Raw genomic sequence first — 21,702 nt, 5'->3', positions numbered from 1 at the left:
GACTTTAAGAAACAATATTAAACTTTAGTTCCACTCTTATTATTTTTCTACTATTATGTAACACAATTCTATGCCATAGTACTGCAGATGGTAAAATGATGTTGGCATTTTAGGAAAAGAACACTGTAGTAACCGCCAAACATGGCAGGGGAAGTGTAGTAATGTGGGGTTGGCAACTAATTGATAAGTGCTTGATTACATTTGTTGTAGATAAAAATGGAAAGATTAGTTATATTTTTATGAGAAAACACTTTTCCATGAAGTAAAATGTTTTCATAGATAATCTAAACTAAAAAGAACAATGTTAGCAGCTCTGAATGAATTTAATAAACTCTGGTGAGTTAAGTTTATAAATACAAAATCCTGAAATGTTAAAAGTCGAAACCAGATTTTTCAAAAACGTAAAATAAAACCTTAAAATGTGTTATTTTGACAACGCAAAGAAAAAGAAGAGGTTTAAATAATGAAAAGTGTGTTAAAAGTGATTCTTCATACTGGCGTTTAGAGGAAATAACAGTTTTATGACTATAACTCTTTTTCTTTGTGGAGTTTTTTATTTGTTTATATATTTTGATGTAAAATGAATTCACATTGTTTACACGTTTCTAAAACCTTTCTGAAGGACCCAGAGGTTTTTGTGCTGCAGAAGCAAACAGGACATGAATCCTGCCGAGCTGCAGACGTGGCGTCCTGCCTCCATGGATGAGCTCAGACGGCGTTCAGGACAACGGCGTGTTCTGTGGCTCTAACCTCAAAGGATTGGCTGCGGCTGATGCTCCAATGCAGCAAAGTGACTCAGCAGGTTATTGCACCCAGGAAGGATGCTCCGCCTTTTCCGACTTGCATCAGTGAGATGAGTAGGACCCCCCCCCCCCCCCCCCCCCGTCATGAATCAATACTGTCCAGAGAGCTGAAGCATCCATGCTTCTCTCCTGTGTTTTCATGATTGTCTTAAAAAAAACACTCTTCTGGACTCTTATTTTGTAGAGACATTAAACTGCTAAAAATGTTTTTCAGTGCAGGAAATGATGTCGAAGACTGGATCTGCGCAGACGCAGACGCTGCCTGATCGTTCCAGGAGATGCTAGACTCACTTCCTGATATGCACTCTGACTGCAGAGATGTACAAAAGCTGGTTTTTCCAATTCATTCAAACAAACTCTGGATCTGAAGTCACAAATTATTTAATTAATAATAAATTAATATAAAAAAAGATCAGGAAACATGGAACAAAGAAATCTGAAACAAGATACTGAGATGATAAAACTGGACACATTAGTTTTCATTTCTGAAGCAAATAAAATATTTAAACTCAAGTACAAATTCAGATTTCAGAAAAAAAATAAAAAAATCATGCACAATTTAAAAGGTTAGTAGCTGTTACCAAACACATTCAAGTCACTGTCATGTTCAGAAAGCTTCAGCACTATGTTATCTGTTTTTAATATTGCATTTATAGCGCTTAATGGAGTATTAGAGCCACCATAAAAGAAGAAAAATATATTTAAAAAATGTCCTAAAAAGTCCTAAACTATTAGGAAGAAATCTACATTTTTATGAAGATAAAGTAAAATTATGAGAAATTTCTAAATTTAATGTGAATAAAGTTGCAATAGTATAAAAAATATTTGTATTTTTATTTTATGAAAATAAAGACATACATTTTTTTTAAAATAAACTATTGCCATTTCGCAAGGAGAAAGTTATACTTTTTTTTTAAATGCTACATTTAGCTTTTAAAATAATTCAACAAAAACACTCGGATGTCACCCGTTTCCTTTAATGTTCACACAGTTCAGCGTCATTTTCTTTTATGGTGGCTCTAATAATACTTTTTTTTTCTTTTTTGGCCATTTGGGGTAAATAGAAACAAACTGCAGCAAAAAAAAGCGATTTTAATTTTTTTTATTTTAAGTGATTTTGTTTGTGGGGAAGTAAATCCACCGACTTTACATCAAAATTCTTTCTTTAAACATTTTATTGGGAAAATCAGAATTTTACCCATTTTTCTAGTTGTAGAAAAGTTGGAAATTTCCTTCAACAGAAAATTCCCAATAAAATTATTTTTAGACTTTACTTTTCATCAAGTAAAGGTCATTGCAGCTCTTCCGGAAGAAAATCATCGTTAAACTGTTGGAATAGTGGACCAATGCATTGTGGGTATTGGCGTGATCCCGCATGCAGAAGGGGCCATTTTCCTTTTTCAGGTGTGGCAGGCCTTCAATGTAAAGTGCTGCAAACGTCTTAGTTATAAAGTCTGGAATGCCCCCCCCAGAGGATCCTCCACTGCCCCCCCCCCCCCCCCCCCCATATTATGTTGTGAACAGACATAGTTTTAGACAAATTCAGCTTACATTCCAAACTGTCTAAATGTGTCCACCAATTACAACCTGAAAGATTGTCTGCAATGTGGAGCAGATTTTCCAAACCCTTTCAAACTAAAAGCCTCAAAGCAAGTCTTTTTTCTGACATTCCTTTCTGTTCTTTTTGGGGACGAATAAACAAAACATCTTTGGTCTTCCCTGGAAACAACCCCTTCAGTGACGACACGTGAATTAAGTAGAAAAACTACGATTTCAGATGCAAACATTTCACATTTACAGTCATTCCCTTTATATGTGAGCATCAGCAGAAACAAATCCAGGAGAGTAAAGACGGGAAGCTGCGCTCTAATGCACCTGTCCTCCCCCCACATGTGCAGCTTAATCCTGGTAAAGAGTCTGAACAGTGCAGGCGTGCAGAGCATGTTTTCAGATAAAACTCTGATAGCTGCCGTTCAGCAGCATCCTCTTTACAAAAGGCTTAAAGAGCCATCAGACGATGAGGTCAGCCGCTCACGCTCTGCTAGGTTTTCACCAGCGGCTGCTCTGAAATGTCCTCTGGAGTCTTTTCCCCATCGTGGGATTTTTTCCTCTTCTTATGACCTGGAGAAATCGACAAAATCACAATAAAACAGAGTTTTAAAACTTTGCTTTTGGACACAAAATCAAGCCAACATTTATCACCTTTATCGCTGAATTTACATGAATATCAAAGAGAAAGCTGAAACAGATCTAAAAATACAAACGACCATCAAAACTCAAAGAAACAGAGAACTCCACTAAATACTGTAACTAAGTCTACTATTGTCATAATTCACTGTCATGTTTCTGTATTTTAATTTTTCTTCATGTTGTAATGTTTTTATCATCCTAAAGTTTTAAGCTAAATGTGGCTTCCTCTTGGTCAGGATTTCTCTGCAGAGGTTTTTCATTTCAATGGGAATATCCTGGTTAAATAAAAGCAGCGCAGTCAGAGCGCGTGAGGCGACAAATGGAGCAAAAAAGTTCAAACAGGTTTTAATCGACGTGTAAATATTAGAGTCAGAAGCTTCTGGAAGAAAAGTGATGTAATCCAAAATGAGAATGAAAGGATTTTCTGTTTGGAATTTGCTTAAAATATTTACTGTTGAATTTAGCGTTTATCTTAACACTTTGACTTTTGGGATCATCTTTTATTTTATTAACATCTTTTTTTTAGTAAAAGCTTGTTTTTTAATACAGTACTTGGCTTTACACACATCATAGTCATAGTTACATAAATGCAAGAAAGTTTCTTTAATTTTTTCACTCACTGCTGGTAAATGTGGATGTGATGTTCAGTTAGGAGAAGACAGAAGACGGTTTCTGTTTCTCACACGACTGTGAAGCTTGTTGTGTTTTTAAAAGCTGAAGATTTTGATAAAATGTTCAGGAATCAAACCCAGAGATCTGCTGTGGACGCTGTGAGGAACTGCAAAAGAATATAAAGCAGGCAAGTTCAAAGCAGCAGAATGTGTGTGTGTGTGTGTGTGGGTGAGTGAGTGTGTGAGTGTGTGCGTGCGTATATGTGTTTTTGTGCAGCTCAGAGGTTGGTGTGAATCAAAGAGAGACAAAGAATAGATGAATAGGTGGACCATTTTTGTGCCTGTTTTTATGGTCTTGTGGGGACTTGTTACTCCCAGTCCATTAGTGAAGACTTTTTAAATTTGTGTGAAAAACAAAATGAATATTCAGGGTAACATGAAACTGATGTTTGTGGTTACTTTTTGGAATTAAACTTGTTTTTTGAAGATTACAATTTCACACAGAGCTTCTGTAAGTGTGTGTCTGTGTGTTTGTTTTTGTGTAAATGTGGGCCCCCTTCTCACAGGCAGCATTTTTGAGGACATTCCACAGATTTTCCACATTTTATTGTTTTTAGAGGTTAAGAGGTTTTTTAATGTTGTGTGTATGTGTGTGCATTGGTGTGTGTGTGTGTGTTTGTGGTCTTATATAAGGTATTCACTACATATTGTTTTTTGAGGGTAAAATTTGGTTTTCAAGTTGCTGGAATTACAAAGAGTTACAACAAGTAGCTGAAATATGCAAATCAAAACACACACACCAAACACGTGTGTGTGTTTTTGTGTGTTCATGTCTGTATGTGCGTGTGTGTTACAGAGACTGACTGAGTTTGAGCAGCAGTTTCTTGCCCAGTGTGTCCTCTGAGCTACTCAGCGACAGGCTGCTGATGAAAGGCGACGTGTCCGTCTCCATGGGAACAGAGGCCATGTCTGAGAGAAAGGCAGAGAGAACAAAAGACGCTCAGGTTCCTGTTGGAAGAACCGATTTAGACTCTGTGTGACTCTGGGCCAAGTTTGTGAACCCACTGCAGCATTGGAGAGTCTGGCTGCTTAGTTTCACTTTATCTGATCTCATGACTTAAACATGTTTTGCTCTGAATGAACCTGATGCAAAAATACGGTTTTAGACAATAAAAGTTTTTCTTTTGCACAAACTACAGAAGAAGTAAAAAAACTTTCTAAAACTATTCCAGCAAAGTTTTTAAACAAAAGCAAAGTGAGGCAGAATAATTCTTTAAAAAAAAAGTTTGTTTTCGAAACAAAGGAAATATAATCTCTAATTTGTATTTAAACATTTTCTTTCTCGTCTGAATCTGAGGCATTTCAAGCTTTCGTGAACGGCTTGGAGTTCCTCTAAAGACCTTCACATGTTCATGGTTCTGACCGAACTTCTAAGGAACTCCCCTTTCCCTGCTGTCACTCAACGTAACATCATTTCATTCTGCTTCAAATTTTAAAAAGTTATTTTAGGATTTAGATCATGGGTTTGTAAAAGGTTCCGGCTTTGCTTGTTTAAGCCTTAAAGTACGTTCACACCGCCCTCAGCAACGCTCAGTCAAGCGACCACTTCCAATAAAAAGTCTACGTAAACACATTTTTGCACGTCTCGCACTTCTGCGTTTCAAATCCGATCAATCACTGCGCAGGTTTCTACGTTTGCATGGCCGTTGAAGGTGTGTTGAAAGTTAAACCCGGTGAACTTTGACCCGTCAGGGACTTTGCCACTTTGAATTCCCCAAAGTCCCGGCCGTTTTAAAATTGATCACGAAAGAGAAATGAATGGTTGTGTCTGGCTGGAATTCTACGACACCAAGTCTTATATATGCTAAAAGCGTGTTCAAGAATGTTAAGCGTGTTCTTGAACACGTGTTGTATGTAGCATTGATTGGCTTCAGGTCTTTCCTCTGAAAAGGGTTCACTTGTTGAAGTCTTAGTCTCAGCTGCCCTTACAGGTGGAGACAGGCGGTCTGCCCGTGTCCCTCTGTGTTTTACTGGGTTTTCATGGAGGTGAAGTCGCCAAACCTGCATGTGGGTCAGCCTCACATCTGTCCTCTCGGATGTAGGGGATCTCATCCATCCTGAGAAACACTGAATCACTCAGACTCTTCTGTCCGTCAGATTTACTTCCTGCATCAAACACACAACAACAGCAAGCATGTTGCATTGACTGGGTTTTTAGAAACCAATCTAGTTCAACTTACGTGAAACAGTTTGAAGCTGCAGCATGAAAAACCTGAGACTGAATTTCAAAGTCCAACAGTGGATCCACAAAGATCCAGTACAGAGAAGCTGACCTCACTTCACAGGAAGGGATTCCCCGTTTTCTATACTTGGTATCTTCTGAACTCGTCACACAAAGTGTCTCTGTGTTCTTAGGATGTTTAATTTGAGAAAAGGATCTGAAATGATGATGAAAAGTGTCTCATCATTCCTTCCTGAGGTTTTTTTTGGGTTCTGGGATCTGCTGTCAGAACCTGTCAGACAGTCTAGCATTTGTACTGATAAACTTTTCAGTTTATGAGGGAACAGATCATTTATCTTGAGTGTCAGCTGAAGCATTGTCTGCACAGATATTATTACTGTTTTTGAAACAACAGAAAGTTTTTTTTTTATATAAGTGTCACTAATTGCGGTATTTTTATTGCATCTTTTGATGTTCGGTTAAAAAAGTCTTTCATCTTTGCTTTGTTCCACCTCCAGCTCAGTTTCTGCAGCTTAAAGGATCTGCTATTTCTGCTTCCAACTCTCAGCTTTCACTTTTCGTGCAATCAAATCTAATATTCCCAGCTGAGCAGAATTTTTGTCCGAGCTCTTCATTTCTTCCAGTATCTAAATAAGGTGTGAAACCAATGTTCTCTATGTTCTTAGCCAAACGTTCCCACGTCTTCCGTCTGTAAAAATTACATTTCAGAAAATGATGAAGAAGCTTCTGCTGCTTTGGTCTTCCTCCTGTCTCCTGACTTTCCTCCTCCTCATAAATATTTACAAGCTAAACTTCGAGTTTGTGACCTGTTGGGTGTAAGCCTGCAGTGATGAAGCTGCTCCTCTTCCTCATTCTTCTCACCATCATTTTTTATTCTGATGGGTTTTACTCACGGACAATGCGGTTCTTCTCGTTAAGGAAGGACATGCTGTGTGGGACGCTAGACTGCTGTCCTCTGGTCCGTGCTGAGCTGGGCCTGCAGTGGTCCCTAGGCGGGGGCATGAGGGTGGCGTGCCCGGGGGGCATGAGCGTGGCGGCGCGGTCTGTGGCCGGAGGCTCCAGGGCGCCGTCTTCGGCCAGGCGGGCGTCTGCATCGGGCGTTTGTGGAGAGGTGTCCATCCTGGTGGCTGTCAGGGCGTTCTGGTAGTGGCTTCGGGTGATCTGCCGCACAGGAGCAAAGCATTCTGGGAATTTGTACACAGTAAAGGTTTAAAAATGATCCCTCAAATGGTTTTAACTTTAACTTGTTTTATTTTAAATCTTATCGAGTCTCTTCACCCTTTAAGTTAAAAAGAAAGTAATGAGGACTTCAGTCAAAAGAAGCAGAAGTCATCCTCCTGTCTTTTTCTAAGGAAAACTCCTCTTCCTGTTCTGGGACTCTGTATTTTTGCAGCTTGGTGGGTTTTTTTCTGAGCCATTTGAAAACTCTTTGATCTTTCTAGATACACTTTGGTCCAGAAAACGAGCTGAAGCCGATTCTACTGAACATCTTTTTAAAAGCTCTTTAAAATTGATCCAACCAGAAAGTCTACCGGGAAACAGACCAAAGGCTTCAGCTTCCAGACGGATGACCTCCTCCTCAAACTTAGGATATCAAACGCCAGATGGACAGAAAAGAGTCAAAGCAGATTCAAGAGACGGAACCTTGATGATCTGCAGGTGTGTCAGCTGTCTGACGGAGTAGTCTGGCAGGTAGACGTTGACCCCCCCGTTCAGCTGACCCATACTTCCTCCATGCAGCATGGACTCAGAGCGGTCCAGACCACTGCTGCGGGAGGGGGACCAGTTCACTGCAGAGGAAAGCATTACATTACAGGGGAAGTCTCTCTGGGTCTCCTGGACCTGGAGGTTGATCATCTGGCGGCCGAAAGTCTTCATTAAACTCACTTGGAAGTGACACTTTCTGCATGTCTTTATAGAACACACAATTTGTCATTTTATCCACTTAATGATAAACAAGCTCAAATGGAAACGAGGAAACCTTCTGGTTTCTGCAGCAGACGAAGAACGTCATCCAAGCTGAAGAGAAACCACAAATTCCAAAGGACCAAAAAGTGGATTAAAAGGACTGAAGTTCTTTGATGTTTGCAGATTTGATGTTTCTTTGAGAAAAAACTAAAAAAGGTTTCAAGACTTTCCGTCTGTTCTGAAGAGATTAACATTAATTTCAACTTCAAGCAGCATTTTGAAGAAGGTCTAAAGAGAAAGCAGTTCAGGCTAAAGGCGTCCTCATCCGTACCTGAAGGCATGAGAACAGGAACTCCAAAGTAAGAGAAAGCTCCATTCTCAAACTTCAACGCCTCCTTTCCAAACTCCACCTCCACCCGACCCTGAGGGACACCGAGAGAAGGTTGACCAGCTTCCATCCGTCTCCTGAAGTCATGTGAACATCGTGATCTGCTGAGGAGCGGAAGCCCGGCTGTTACCTGCAGTACCAGGGTGAAGTAGTCCACCGGTTTGTTGCGTTGGAACAAAAAGTGCTGCGGCGCTCGTTTGTTCTTCTCGTCAAACTTCAGCTCCTGGACCACACTGGGGTGTTTGATTAGCCGCAGCAGGATCTTCTCAGAGATGTGGGCGGGTTTGAAGGGCTCCACCTCTGGGTGGAGGAAAAAGACGGAAAGAAGATTCGGATCTTTCTCCGTGTCTCGCCATCGGGGACCTGAAAGGGAGAAGCTGGTACCTGTGGAGAGGAACCGGTGCGTCGCCAGGAGGAGCTGAGGAGAAATCTTCACCTTCATCTCATTTTCTGACAGTTTGAAGATGGAAAAGTCTTGCTGCTTCCGCTCGTGGTGAGAAACTCGCCGTTTTGTTCGATTATCAGCTGATAAACAGGGAAAAAATACGATGAAACATTTCAGACGTTGGTTCCTCATGAACGTCTTTGGGTGGAGTCTCCTACTGTAAAGGTCCGTCTCATCCAGGATCTCAGATTTGATGATCTCCTCGATAACGTCCTCCAGAGTGATGATGCCCAACACCTCGTAGAACGGGTCGCCCTCCCCCTCGTTGTTCACCCGCTGCACGATGGCCAGGTGGGATTTACCTGCAAGCAGTAACAGCATTTTCACTATGGGAGGGGGAGGGGCACAGGTGAGCTAACCGTGATGGACAGGTGGTCAGAAGACAGTCATCACTAAGCAGAGCTGAACAAAAAACGAGCTGAAATCAAGGTAAATCAACTTTAGTTTTGATGGGGTGGAAAGTGGGCGGAGTTTCACACACAACTTCCTGTGTTTGAAGAAAGCAGACAGGAAGTGCTGGGACAGAGTGGCGACCGGTCCAGGATGTCCCCCCCGCCTTGGCTGTGACCTCGAGTGGGACAAAAACGGGTTTAGAAGACGAATGAAAGACGGGAAATGAGGAACGTCTGTTTGTTTGTTTTTAAATCTCAGATTATGCTCAGAAATGATCAGATTAACGGATCCAAACCTGAGAGGCGGTTTGTGTTTGCTCCCATCTACTGCTTTCAAAGACTCCTCAAAGAGTTTCCTGTTCTTAGAAACTAAACGTCAGACTCTTCCTCTTCATGCAGAAACTCCTCCAAACCGTTTTAATTTTATTCCTAAATCCTCTAATCAGTTATATAATTAGTTCAGCCCAGTGATTCCTGACAGGCTGAACCGAGTTTCTGATGACTTTCAGGACTGTTTTCTTCTTTGCATCCTTGGTTTGCTCCTCTTTCTTTCTGCGTCTTCTCCATTTTCTGGTTGTGTTCGTACCTGATGATCACCTGATGTCTTCCCAGTTCTTCCTGTTTCAGTTCAGTCATTTTCTGGCTCCTGGCCTCGTTCAGTCTGACAGAAACACAGATGGACTAAACCACATTAGAAATGTTTTAATTAGGTGTTTTTCTTTGTCCCTCCTAGCGTTTTAGCTTATTTTGAGTTTCTCTCTTCAACATCCTCCCCTGCAGTCATGAGACCTGGAAGGAAAAAGCAGCTTTTATCCGGCAGAATGGAAACGTTTCTTATCAAAGATTCATGGATTTCATATTTTTAGGCTTTGATTTGAGTCCTGCTGCCGCTCCTCACAGCGAGCAGGAGGAGAAGCTGCAGCTGAAGAAACCACAGTCCATCCCCTGAATGGAGGTCTGAGGAGCAGAGATTCTCCTGCGTGGAACCTCAGAGATCAAAGTTTCTTGAAACCTGAATCTAGAGGTTTTTCTGGAGATGACATCTAGCAGATCGCTCTGGAACAATGTCTGTGAGGAAAAGCAGAAACCAACCCAGTGGCACCCAAAGATTTATCGTCTGTGCTTCCTTTCCTGCCAAATTCCACCTCACAGACCAGAATCCTCACAGACGCACGCCGTTCTGGCGGCGCTGCTTGGGCCAAAGTGGGTCCGATGAGCAAACGCTGCAGCCTGGAAGCTCACTGAGGATTCTCCACGTTTCCCTTCAGCCTCAAGAGGAAAGCTTCAAAGGAAACGATTGATTGTCAGCAGGTCATGAGGCTCCATTCAGTCCAAAACATCAGAGGAACCACAGGTTCTCAGTGAAAAAGCAACAGAACGGAGAAAACTCTTCTGTTTGAAGACGGAAGCAGAATTAAGAATGACTGTTGATGAGGATCACGACCCAAGAACCTAAGAGGGTTCAAATCCCTGACTGTGGTGCAACGGTCTACCATAGGTTTCTGAAAGTTAAGAGTGCGCTCTGCCGAGAACAGCAACAAATGAACCAAACCAGAAACTCATTAGTTTGTTTGTTTGTCCATCCATCCATCCACTCATCCATCCAAGCATTGGTAAAGGAAAGCGCCTCATCGACACCAACTGTAAACATAAACCTGTTTATGAAAATGCAGGAAAAGCTCCAAGACTGAAGAATTATTCTAAATAACCTTCAGAAACGTGACTAACCTTAGCTTAACTTAATGGTACTGGAACCAATCATGAACCATCCACCACCATGCCTTAGATCTGCCATCAGCTGAACGTCTGTGGAACTAAAACAGTTTGGAAAAAAACTTGTGAAGGTCTCCGCTCAGCAGCAGCAGCAGCTTCTCCTCCCTGATGTTTGCTGATCTCCTGCTTTGAGCGAACGCCTGAGCTCCTGCAGGGTCATCGGTTAACTTGACCACAAACACACATACCGGTTCGGCTTTTTCAGGTTTCACAACAATCAAACAAATCCCAGAAGAAAAGGAAAACAAAAACCTGGCAGGAGAACAGATGTTGAACAAAAACAGGAAATGCAGCATCTGGAATTTTAGATTGTCTGTTGAGGGCGGGAGAGAGAACGATGGAGAGATGGAGCCCATTCAGACCGAGAACAGGAACATTTCATTAGGACACCGCCTGACCGCCTGACTTCAGTCTAAACTGCAGGAGCTTAAGGTCAGCTCCAAACCCCCCAGCTTTGCAGAAGATGTTGGTTTGTGTTTGTGTGAAGTGATGGGGGTGGGATCTCTGATGTGTCAGCATCAACTGCTGCTGCTGCGGGATGCAAAGGAGGAGGAAACGCTGCAGAGAAGAGCAGCAGCAGCACAGAGGGAGGAAAACCACTGAAGAGAAAGTTCACCTCAGGCATGTTTAGGTTCAGAAATATGCTTCCCACCGAGGAACAGATCTGGAAAATCATCCCGTCTGATTATTTTAGAGCCCCCCCCCCGAATGTAAGCATCCCATAATAATACACCGAGAAAGATGGAAGACTTTCTCAAGGTGTCCTTTTCTGCTTCCTGTCCCAGCCACAAGCCTAGCAGCTAAAACACAAAGTGCTGAGTCTGTGTTGTCCCTGAGCATTATGGGATGGGGGGAGAGGGGGGGGGGTGTCAGAAAGCTCTTTGATTGGAGGATTTCCACCCCACCCCCTCTCAGCCACACTGATCTGACTGCATGGTGCTGCAGTGCCTCTGCAGCCTTCACAAGCCTCTGCATCTGCAGGTTTGCAGGATCCTGGGACCTTTCCGGGGGGGGGGGGGGGGGGGGGGGAGTGAGGACAGATTCCCAATGACTTGGTATTTTCTCAGCCCCCTCCAGGAGGAAAAAAAAACACTTTTAGGTCAAATTTGAGCTCCTTAAAAACTGATTCAGGCTCATGAAGGATGTCCGAATGTTGATGTTTTTCTGAACAATAAATGGATGGAATTAGTGTTCCCCCACGGGTTTCCATGACAACCGATGTGTCTGCTTCTCTGTGCAGAACCAAACAGAACCCCGTGTTTTAACCCGAATGACTAGCAGTAGAAGCCAGAAATGATAGTTGTTTTTAGTGCAGATCATCCTCATCCACCTCCTAAAGGCAGAGGGGTCCAGGTGGCGCGTGCGCAGAGGCCTCTCACCTTTCTTGAACTCCTCCAGCATGGCGTCCAGCTTGGTGTCGTTGAACACGCAGTGCAGCGGGTGCCTGTAGAACTGCGTGATGGTCTTGAGCGGCGTGCAGTCGTCCGGGTCCACGAAGGCCAGGTCCTTGACGAACAGGATGTCCACGATGTTGGAGCGCTCGTTCTCGTAGACTGGGATGCGCGTGTAGCCGCTCTGCATGATGTCGGACATGGTATTGAAGTCCAGGACCTCGTCCGAGGCCAGCATGAAGCAGTCCGTGAGGGGCGTCAGGACGTCCTCCACGGTCTTGGTGCGCAGCTCCAGCGCGCCCTGGATGATGTTCAGCTCCTCCTTGACCAGGTCGTGGTACGGGTCCGAGACGCGCAGCATCTCCAGGAGCTTCTCTCTGGTGTAAAAGTTGGAGATCTCCTGGTTGAGGATGAGGTCCAGAAGTTTGCTGATGGGGTAGGAGATGGGGAAGGAGAGCACCATCAGCAGCCGCGTCACCCAGATGGTTTTGGACGCGATGGCCAAACCGTGGCGCGAGGCCACGGAGTGCGGAAGGATCTCACCGATGAAGAAGATGCCGGAGGCGCAGATGAGCGTGGAGATCCACGTCATGCCGAGGATCTGACACATCCACACGGCCAGCGAGGCGTTGATGATGGCGGTGCCCAGCAGCAGCGTGCACAGGACGTAGTTCCCGTGCCGACGCACGGACTCGATCTTGCGCGCATGGTTCTGCTCCGTGTCGGTGCCGCTGTTCTGGAGGACCTGCAGCTCCACCGGGTCCAGAGCCAGGAGGCTTAGGTTGAGCCCGCTGAACAGAGCCGACAGTCCGAGCAGAAGAACCGAGACCACAACCTGCAGCCAGAGCTCCGGGACGGCGGAGCGCTCCGATACCGCCACCCAGAAGTCCCGGGTCCGGTAGTGTTCCCACTTGGATCCGTCGAAGGCGCACATGGAGTAGAACTTGACCTTCTCCCCCCTCCGCAGCTCTTTGGCCATCAGCTCGACCAGAACCGAGTTCTGGCTGGAAGAGGACTTGAAGGAACCCAGAACCTCGATGTCGGACGTCCTGGCGTTCTTGTCCGTGCACATGTTCCGCTTGGGGTGGACCTGTCCCTCCCTCCCGGGACTCGGCTCCTCGATGAAGGCGATCCAGGGCGCGGCGTTGTTGGCGCGGGACCCCGCGCTGCGGTTGAGCCTCTGCGGGGAGGTGGAGTAGTACACCCGCAGCATGAAGCGGCTCCCCTCGGTGGCTTTCAGCACCCCGTCCTCCACGGACAGCTCCGCCCCGGTCTCCTCCGGCCGAAAGCCGAGCAGGCAGAGTGCCGGGGCGGGAAGCAGCCAGCAGGCGCAGACGCAGAGCAGCAGCAGGCGGCGCGCGGGGGGCGCAGCGCCGATGCGAAACGCGCCGGGCCGGTACCGAGCGGCTGCATCCTCCGCAGCCATGATGCGCTGTGAGAGGCTCTCTCTCACTCCGGGGAACCCGTGTCACGTGACGCTGCCTGGTTCCGGTCCATGTGGGCGACGGCGGGTGCATCGGGATGAGTGAGAGTGTGCGGATCCGGGTGGGTGGGGCAGGGGTGGTGGGGGGCGCGCTTTCTGCGCGTCACGTAACTTTCTATAAATAGATTTTTACTCTGAAGTGACTGTTGCTCCTCTGGAGCCGCAGACGCGCCTCCTGGTCCAGATCATCAGTCAATCATGAAGGAGGAGGAGAAAGGAGTGTCGGCACGCGCTTGGGGGTGGGGGCTGTCAATCTACGACCCCCATGTGCAGAGCGAGCATTCAATCATTTAATCTGGAATCGATAATATTGATAATCCCCCATAAAGTTTTATTTTCCCAGATGCTGGTACCCTACAGCCACACACCCCCAGACCATCACACTCCCACCGCCGTGTCTGTGACGTTCTGGTTGAATCTGGACCTTCTGTTCTGCTTCTGCCTCCTGGGTGAGTCCTCTCCTGTATGTTGTCCTGTCCTCCTGAGGCGGTTCTGGTCCGTCTTTCACCATCTGATGGGTCAAATCTTTTCATCTCCTCCTGAAAACTGAAGACATTTTTTCTTGGACGCTTCTTCTGGTCTCGGTTTTTATAAACACGCGATTCCTGCTCAGATTTTTTAACTTTCTTCATAAATGATTTGAAAAATGTTTCTGTTTTAAATTCTGTAATGTTGGTCTTACAGAGAAAAAGAGGAGAATTTAATTCCATCATTTTTGGATCAAATAAAGCTCATAAAACAAACCTGCATTAATTAAACTTGATTCAGATTTAACCCACTTTGTTCTGAAAAATTAGATTATCAATTATTCCATAAGTAATCACTTTCAGAGTATATTTTGTGCTGCAATGTCCATCCCTAAAAGCAACGTAATCCCATTTTTTACTCTTCCTTAGATGTTTTGTGCAGTTTTCAGCTCATTTGTATAATGTTGAATAAAATAATTTGTTTCTCCGACGGAAGCTGCAGCCTTTTCTGAATAAGATAACTTTATTTTCCTGTTTTCACATTTAGAAGATCACAGTGAGCATTTAAAAAAGAAGCATTTCATTGATAGTTTTTTTTTAAAATTCCAGACAGACATTTTTCTTCATTTTATTTCTGGTCTTCAAACATTAAAAAAAATCACAATAATTTTGATAAAAATCTATTTAGTTGAATTATTTTTTATGTGTAAAAATTACGTGCCCCACCATTTTCTGTTAGTTAAAAAAAATAAAATAAAGTTAAACATAAAAAAAACTGCTGCAACTGCATGTTTTGTCCACAAGGGGGCAGCAGCGTACAGGCTGTAGTTTTTTTCGGTGTTTTTCATGCAAACCTTTATTACGTAGACAGGAAGTTGGACTAAAAACAAGATTTAATCTGTAATCTGTACTTTAATATATTGTGTGGAAAGTAAAGTAAAGTATGAGTAAACATCTTTAAAGTAACGTCATTCTTAGGACCCCCCCCCCCCCCACACACACACACCCTCCCCTCTTAAGTCAACAAAAACTCAGTGAAGGCCCCCCCCCCCCCCCCCCCCCCCCCCCATTCCAGTCTGGTCAGGGATCAACCGGGAGCGCTTCTGCCCGTCCGTCCGCTCCACCATGTACTGCGCGCGTGCCTGCATAGGCCTGACTTCCCGCCGCTCGGAGACGTTCCTGCGCGCGTGGAGACTCCAGAGCCGCGCGGCGGGCGCCGGACCGGACCTGAGCGGCATTTACCCGCCCATCGCCACGCCGTTCACCGCCAAGGAGGACGTGGACCTGGAGAAGCTGGAGGAGAACCTGCAGAAGTACGCCGACATTCCGTTCAGAGGTCAGTGCGCGGTAAACACGGACGTTTGAGCGGCGCGTGAACCCTGCAGAGTCAGGCGGAGAGGGCAAAGTTCAAAAAGGTCTGCTGCCCCCTACTGACCACGCGCCGCTACTGCACTTCCAACCGCCGCAGAGCAGAGAGACCAGCAGTTAATTAGAGGATTTTATGCTTTTATCACTTTTTGTCAACTAAAATCTACAAAAGTATTTGAATGTAAACATTGTATTTTAATTTAAAATGCTTGCGGGGAAATTTCAGAGAAAAAATAGGACTTCTGTTGATGCTGATAAAATAAATGCCTCATCAGGCCATTTAAATGACTGAAGTCTGCTTTAGTTCTTCTGTCTGTTTGTCAGTTTTTTGTTTCCTTTCTAGAAAACTAAACACAGATGCAGAAAAACATGAAGGAAACAGAAAAGCTCCTCGTTCCACACCTGGAGTCTAAAAACAGAACCAAACTTCTCCTCTTAAAGATTCAGCTAAAGTTCTGACCCGAGTTACCCCGTTAGCTGCAGTTCTGGCAGCAGCTCAGCCCATCAGAACCGCCGGAACCTCACCTCATCTGACTGATGAAGCTGCAGAACCAGCAGGTCAAGCCTGACAAAACGGACCGAGGATTGTTTGATCCTTTTTCTCACAATCAAACTAATGAATCGATGTTTTTCTCAGTAAAAGTTTGTGAATCTGAAATGTGTGAAACAAGAACAGAATCCAAACAATGAACCTCCGTCGCTCATTTTTGTGTAGTTGAGCCATAGAACCTCGTTATATCCGGGTCAAAGTTCTGCACCACAGCAAAAAACATTTGTGTTCTGATCCAGTTTAGTCCAGATTATTCCAATGATCTTTGTTTTGTCAATGATTTGTGTGTGATCTCTTTGGATCAGGAAGAACCAGAACCGTCTGCTGCTCTGGTTCAGCAGACAGCAGGAAGGTTCTGGATCAGCTGATCTCTGTCTCCGGGTTTTTGGTGCTGCAGGTCTGGTGGTGCAGGGCTCCAACGGCGAGTATCCGTACCTGACGGAGGCGGAGCGGGTGGAGCTGGTGAGGACGGTCCGGCGGTCCCTGCCGCCGGGTCGGCTGCTGATGGCCGGGTCGGGCTGCGAATGTGAGTTTAGGAACAGAAAGTCCGTTTGTTGGCAATAAAGACCTGAAACACAGTTTAAATTCTGATGGGGGGGATGGCGTCTCTGCGTAACGTCCCGATAGGGGGGTTTGGACCCCTGCAGGTCCGGTTTAGGAGTCTAGCTGTTTTCAGGAAGTGACATGTATGGATGTTCTTGGCGATCCGCTTCACCTTGAGGTGGACTTTATTTGCACTGAAGCGGATCGTCTCCATCATGACTGGAATTCTGTGTTTTTATTCTGTAAATGAAGTGAAGTTTCCTGTAAATTAGAGTTAAAAACTGCTGCCGTTTCCTCGGCGATGGCGTGAACCAGACTCTGGCACCTGAGCGCCCTCCCAGTTAAAGTAATTAGTCGAAGCGCTCGGCGCTAAACGCTGCAGACGTTCTCACAAAAACAAAGCATTAGAACAAAGAAGAGTCCAAAAATAAAGAAGTCTGATTTCTGTTTATCTGAAAAAACAAGAAAAAACAAATCATAAAAATACATTTTCCCTCCACCTCTGAGATGAAAGACTTTCCGTTTGGAATAGGTGAAGGAAAAAGTAAAACTTTATGGTCGTGTTCCGGTTCTGACAGCAGCGGTTCTGACTATAAATCAGCATTTTAACGAAGCCCACACCATCACACTCCCACCACAGCCTGTTTTTCCCGGCATGCAGATCTTCTCCTCGTCTGCTCTAAAGACGTTCTGGAGTCTCTCAGACTTTCTCGTCTTTTCAGAGATCCGCTTCTTAAAAACCTCCTAAAGCGGTTTGTCGTCTTTGTTCTCCTCAGCCACCAGAGCCACCGTCCAGCTCACGCAAAAGATGGCGGCCGCCGGCGCAGACGCCGCCCTGGTGGTGACCCCCAGCTTCTACAAGGGCAAGATGGACGGCCGAGCTCTGATTCACCACTTCACCAAGGTCAGCTCGGTGCACGTGCACGTGCACGAACCGCTGTCGAGGTTTCTGTGAGGCCCCGCCCCACCCAGGAAACCAGGAGGGAGGAGGCTGCAGGATCGTTTGAGCGGCGATTCAAATCCAACTTTATTGACACAGAAAACATCAAACGATCGTCAGCCTTTACCAAAGAAACCACGACGATGCAAACGGAAACCTAACGATCTGAAACCACAGAGGAACAGGAACCACCGTCACACGGGAGGAAGTTAGGCAGGAACTTCAAAATAAAGTTTTAAAAGCAGTTCGAATAAAACAGAACTTTGTGCTAAAACACAGAACGTATTCCATTAAAATAAAAGCATGAAATAAGCGACCTTGGGAGCATTTGGGGGCAGGCAACTTAGGCAGGTGTTTATTTCGTTTACTCCCCCTTCAGTTAATCAACTCACCTGTGCAGCGTCCTATTTCAGTCCAGCTGTGTCAGCTGTTCATCCTTCTTCACTGAAGCTCTGAGTTTGTCGCCCCACCCGGATCCACCTGTGAGCTCCGTTTAGGGTAGTTATTGTTATTTATGGAAATCTGGCTCATGGAATTGCACGGAGTCTAATGCCAAACTAAAGGAATGTGAAAGCAAAACTAGAAGATGTGAAAATAAATATCATTACTACTGCATGAGATGTCTGACTGAAAGTACATAAATCAGTATAAACAGAATAAGAGATTAAAAATAATCTTAAAATTCAGGAAAAAATCTTCATCTGAAGGAATAATTTGTCTAAAAGCTAAAAACCGTTTTATTCTCATTAAAAACACTTCCTGTTATAAAAGCCGTCCAGCCGCTGATGCCACGCCTCACCTGTCCTGCAGGTGGCGGACAGCAGCCCGGTTCCGGTGGTTCTGTACAGCGTTCCGGCCAACACGGGTCTGGATCTGCCGCTGGAGGCCGTGGTGGAGCTTTCCCAGCACCCGAACATCCGAGGCCTCAAAGACAGCGGAGGAGACGTAAGCCCAGCTCCTTTTCCAGGTCCTCACCCTGAAGCCTTTCTGAGCCTTTTTGTGGGTTTTTGTGTGATTTGGGGCGGCTTTGTGTGTTTTTGTGCCTACATGCGTCCCTCATATACATTTCAGGGTTTTGTTTTTGCGATGGAGGAGACGTTTCTTCAGACTCTTGTTCTGCTGCAGAAGCAGAACTCCGTGAGTCTCCGTCTCCCGCCGTGACGCCCGTCTTCCCGGACGCTCATTTTCCCATTAGCGCCGTATCAAAATAGCTGCGGAGCTGAAGCTCTGAGGAGACCAGCAGGAGCCCCCCCCTGACCTGATTGACTGACTGATCAATTACAGTCATGACTCAGCCGGGGGGGCGGATTGACAGCCCGTCATGAGGAACCGGCGCTCGCTGGAACCGCGTTTCGGGCTGGAACTGGACTCAGCCGTGTTCTGACTTTTCTGGATCCTGATCTTCTGGTCGGGTGGAGCTCCTTGGTTTTAGGGGGGGGGCTCCCACGTCTCCCACGTCTCCTTTAGAGCCATTTGTTGACTCTGCAGTCGTCTCCTGACGGCTCCTCCAGGGATTAGACTCCTCCCTGGGATGTTGGGAGGAGGCGGTCCTGTTTTCACCTCCTTCTCTTTGCTTCTCCTCCTCAGATCACTCGGATCGGCCTGATTGTTCACAAAACCAAGATGGAGGACTTCCAGGTCTTGGCGGGCTCGGCTGGCTTTCTGATGGCGGCCTACTGCGTCGGTAAGATGCTTCCACTCAGTCCAGATGTTCTCCCAGAGCAACAGATGTGAATCTGCTGGGATTCGGCTCGGTTGCTGAAAGGACGACTCAGAAGAACCCGGTTTGTTTCTGCGTCTGAGGCCAAAAAGAAAAATGATTGGTTCTGCTCTCCAAGACGCTCAGGGGCCTGATGTTCTTCCAAAAGCTTTGACAGGCTTTCATCTCCAGAACCAGGAGAACCGCTGCAGCTGGACCCTAGAACCTCTGCCAACAGAATGAGTCACCTCTGTCTGATGTTCCAGAAATCTTCCTGTTTTTGGAGATTAAAACCTAGATCCTCAAGAAGGTTGGAACTTTACCAAAACCTGGTTTAGTCTGTTCTGATGTGTTTTTTTTCCTCCGTCGAGGTCAGAGATTCTCCTTTGTTAGTTCCCGTTTTCTGGCTGCGTTCGGTTCTGCAGACCGGTTCTTGGCTGGAGAACCTTCGTTTTCTTCGCAGCCAGGCGCTAAAAGTTTCCCCCGGAGCCTGGGTTTCCTGTCAGGCTTCCGCTGAACTCGCCGTCTTTGTGTGCAGGTGCGGTGGGCGGCGTGTGCGCGCTGGCTAACGTGCTGGGCCGCCCGCTTTGCGAGCTGGAGCGTCTGTGCAGGAGCGGCGACTGGGACGAGGCTCGAGTCCTGCAGCAGCGCCTCATCGAGCCCAACGCCGCCGTGAGTACCGTCTGCTGAATAATTGTCCTTTAACTCCCGGTTGGAGTTAAAGGACAGACGTTCTGCTGGAGCTTATGGTGTGGTTCCTCCTGAGGAACGTCTCTGAGGAACCTCACCAGTCATGAGTCTTCAGTGCTTTGAATGGAAACCCAATGTGGCACCAGTGACGGAAATGACTTTATGTTTAGGTCGGGGTTTTGTTTTCTCAGTCAGGGTTTATGACTGAACTACAGCACAGGATTGTGGGAGGTTCTCAGTTTTCTCCATCAGTTCTGTCTGAAGGTTTTGGATGGAGGGATCTTCAGGATCCAGATCTCTGCATGACAAAGATCAGCAGTTTCACCGTCTTTGACCGCGCAGCACTTTGCTGGCAGAGAAAAGGAGGAACATCAACCAAACCCAAAAATACGAACAAGCATCAGAGGAAAACCAGATTCAAAGGTTCTCAGAAATGACCTGTTTGCTTTCTCCAGGTGGTTCATGATCTTGTCGATCTGCAGAAGATCTGCTCTTCTGGACCGACAGAAGAACTCTGAAAATGAATGATCCAATGATCTGGACAGGAAGTGTCTTTATTTCTGTCAGGGAATGACCAAACCACCTGGTGGACACCTAATGAACTGTCCCGGCTCCACTTAGTTAAGTTTCTAAACAGGAAGAGGGGACACTTTCAAAATAAAAGCAGGGAAAAAACTGAAATTCAACATCAGAAAAACAAAAAGTTAAATCAGGGCGAATATCACCATGTGGAACCGTTGTCTGCCATTTATGGTCAATGGGTGGAACATCGGAGTGTCGGGTCGGCCGCGGTGGTTACGGTTACGCCTCGTTCAGTCCGGAAACCTCCATCCCAGACGCGTTTGGTTGATTGCAGATTTGCGTTGCCAGGTGACCAGAAAGTTGGGAGTTCCCGCCCTCAAGCAGGCCATGGAGTGGTTTGGTTTCCACGGGGGCGCCTCCAGATCTCCTCTTCAGCCGCTCACGGAGGCGGAGACTCAGCAGCTGAGGCGGGACTTCTCCTCCTACGGGTGGCTGTGACAGGAAACCACGTTTTCACGACTTCCTGTTCTTAAGAAAATCTGAAGAATTCAGGATTTTGAGTCTGAATGAACGATCCTGGTTCCAGCTGTGAAGGTGTTGGAGAACGTCAGGAACTTTGTGACCTGCTGGAACTTTGTCTTTTCATGTTCTGATCCAGTTTGTTAGGAAAGAATTGAATGTTTGAAAACTTTAGAAAAAAAATCCAGATGATTTAAATTATGGGTTGATTCTTTATTAATTAAATCTAATCTGCATTCCAACATGAATTTGTGTTTTTCTACATGTAGTTTGAAAGTTTCTTGACTTGTGTCTGATTGTGGTCATTGGATGTGTGATTGTGTGATTGTGTAGTGAAAGTGAACCTGCATGTGGGGGGGGGTCAGTCAGAGAAACATAGTGGAGGACCACCAGCGGCGCCGCATCAGCGTGTTGACCTTTACGCCACGGCGGCAGCTCCAAGTGCTGCCGGCTCCTCCGCCAGAACAAGCAGCAGACGACGGTTCCAGAGGCCGGCCTGATAAGCAGATTTCACCTTTTCGTCATTTCATTAAAGGAAACATTTGAGGCGGTCAGACCTCCTTCCTCTGGTTCTCTGAATAGAATTCTCTTATTCAAGGTTTTGTCGCTCCAGAGAGAGCTGGAGATCCGTAACAGAAAAGGACGCCGTCGTCTGCAAAAGGTGTAGACGAGCAGCTGAACTGCAGAGGCACAGGTGAGAAGCGGCCTTTGAGGCCGCACTGCCGTCTGGGCAGAAACGTCGGTGCCAACCGGAAAGTCGCCGTGTTTTAGAAATCAG

The 21,702-nt window shown here is 45.8% G+C and overlaps 2 protein-coding genes across 4 annotated transcripts; one reads left to right on the top strand and one right to left on the bottom strand.

Annotated features, from left to right (window-relative positions):
• Nucleotides 1–1,168: 1,168 nt before the first annotated feature.
• Nucleotides 1,169–13,703, bottom strand: LOC101161214 (metal transporter CNNM1). 3 transcript variants are annotated; one of them, XR_002290994.3, is made up of 11 exons: nucleotides 12,132–13,703; nucleotides 8,746–8,889; nucleotides 8,527–8,667; nucleotides 8,273–8,442; nucleotides 8,086–8,176; nucleotides 7,491–7,636; nucleotides 6,740–7,007; nucleotides 5,666–5,770; nucleotides 4,469–4,573; nucleotides 3,614–3,771; nucleotides 2,476–2,924 (listed from the first exon to the last, which is right to left on the bottom strand). XR_002290994.3 is itself a non-coding variant. In XM_011489150.4 (10 exons), the coding sequence occupies exons 1-10, from the start codon at nucleotides 13,567–13,569 to the stop codon at nucleotides 2,845–2,847; spliced, it is 2,688 nt and encodes an 895-aa protein (XP_011487452.3). In that variant the 5' UTR covers nucleotides 13,570–13,703; the 3' UTR covers nucleotides 1,169–2,844. The 3 variants fall into 3 exon arrangements, 2 of the variants coding, with proteins under 2 accessions (XP_011487452.3, XP_078804688.1); XM_011489150.4 differs by lacking the exon at nucleotides 3,614–3,771 and having other exon boundaries at nucleotides 1,169–2,924; XM_078948562.1 differs by having other exon boundaries at nucleotides 2,476–3,771.
• Nucleotides 13,704–13,741: 38 nt separating this feature from the next.
• hoga1 (4-hydroxy-2-oxoglutarate aldolase 1) lies at nucleotides 13,742–21,166 on the top strand. The gene is made up of 8 exons (XM_023958047.2): nucleotides 13,742–14,075; nucleotides 15,169–15,429; nucleotides 16,409–16,537; nucleotides 17,331–17,458; nucleotides 18,305–18,439; nucleotides 19,082–19,178; nucleotides 19,732–19,865; nucleotides 20,754–21,166. The coding sequence occupies exons 1-8, from the start codon at nucleotides 13,892–13,894 to the stop codon at nucleotides 20,901–20,903; spliced, it is 1,218 nt and encodes a 405-aa protein (XP_023813815.1). The 5' UTR covers nucleotides 13,742–13,891; the 3' UTR covers nucleotides 20,904–21,166.
• Nucleotides 21,167–21,702: the final 536 nt, after the last annotated feature.

Source organism: Oryzias latipes, chromosome 1, assembly GCF_053564925.1.
Source record: "Oryzias latipes strain Hd-rR chromosome 1, Olatipes_Hd-rR_3.1".
NCBI lineage: Eukaryota > Metazoa > Chordata > Actinopteri > Beloniformes > Adrianichthyidae > Oryzias > Oryzias latipes.
The sequence above is the reverse complement of the archived record's forward strand: the minus strand, read 5'-3'. Positions and strand labels throughout refer to the sequence as shown.

Excerpts from the sequence above, each read along its gene's own strand:
- LOC101161214 (XM_011489150.4), bottom strand. The coding sequence starts at position 13,569 with ATGGCTGCGGAGGATGCAGCCGCTCGGTACCGGCCCGGCGCGTTTCGC. Across the intron at positions 8,668-8,745 it reads GGATGAGACGGACCTTTACA|CTGATAATCGAACAAAACGG; the intron begins GTAGGAGACTCC and ends CCTGTTTATCAG. Across the intron at positions 2,925-4,468 it reads GAAACTGCTGCTCAAACTCA|GTCATAAGAAGAGGAAAAAA; the intron begins GTCAGTCTCTGT and ends CGATTTCTCCAG.
- hoga1 (XM_023958047.2), top strand. The coding sequence starts at position 13,892 with ATGTGCAGAGCGAGCATTCAATCATTTAATCTGGAATCGATAATATTG. Across the intron at positions 18,440-19,081 it reads TCAAAGACAGCGGAGGAGAC|ATCACTCGGATCGGCCTGAT; the intron begins GTAAGCCCAGCT and ends TCTCCTCCTCAG. Across the intron at positions 19,179-19,731 it reads GATGGCGGCCTACTGCGTCG|GTGCGGTGGGCGGCGTGTGC; the intron begins GTAAGATGCTTC and ends CTTTGTGTGCAG.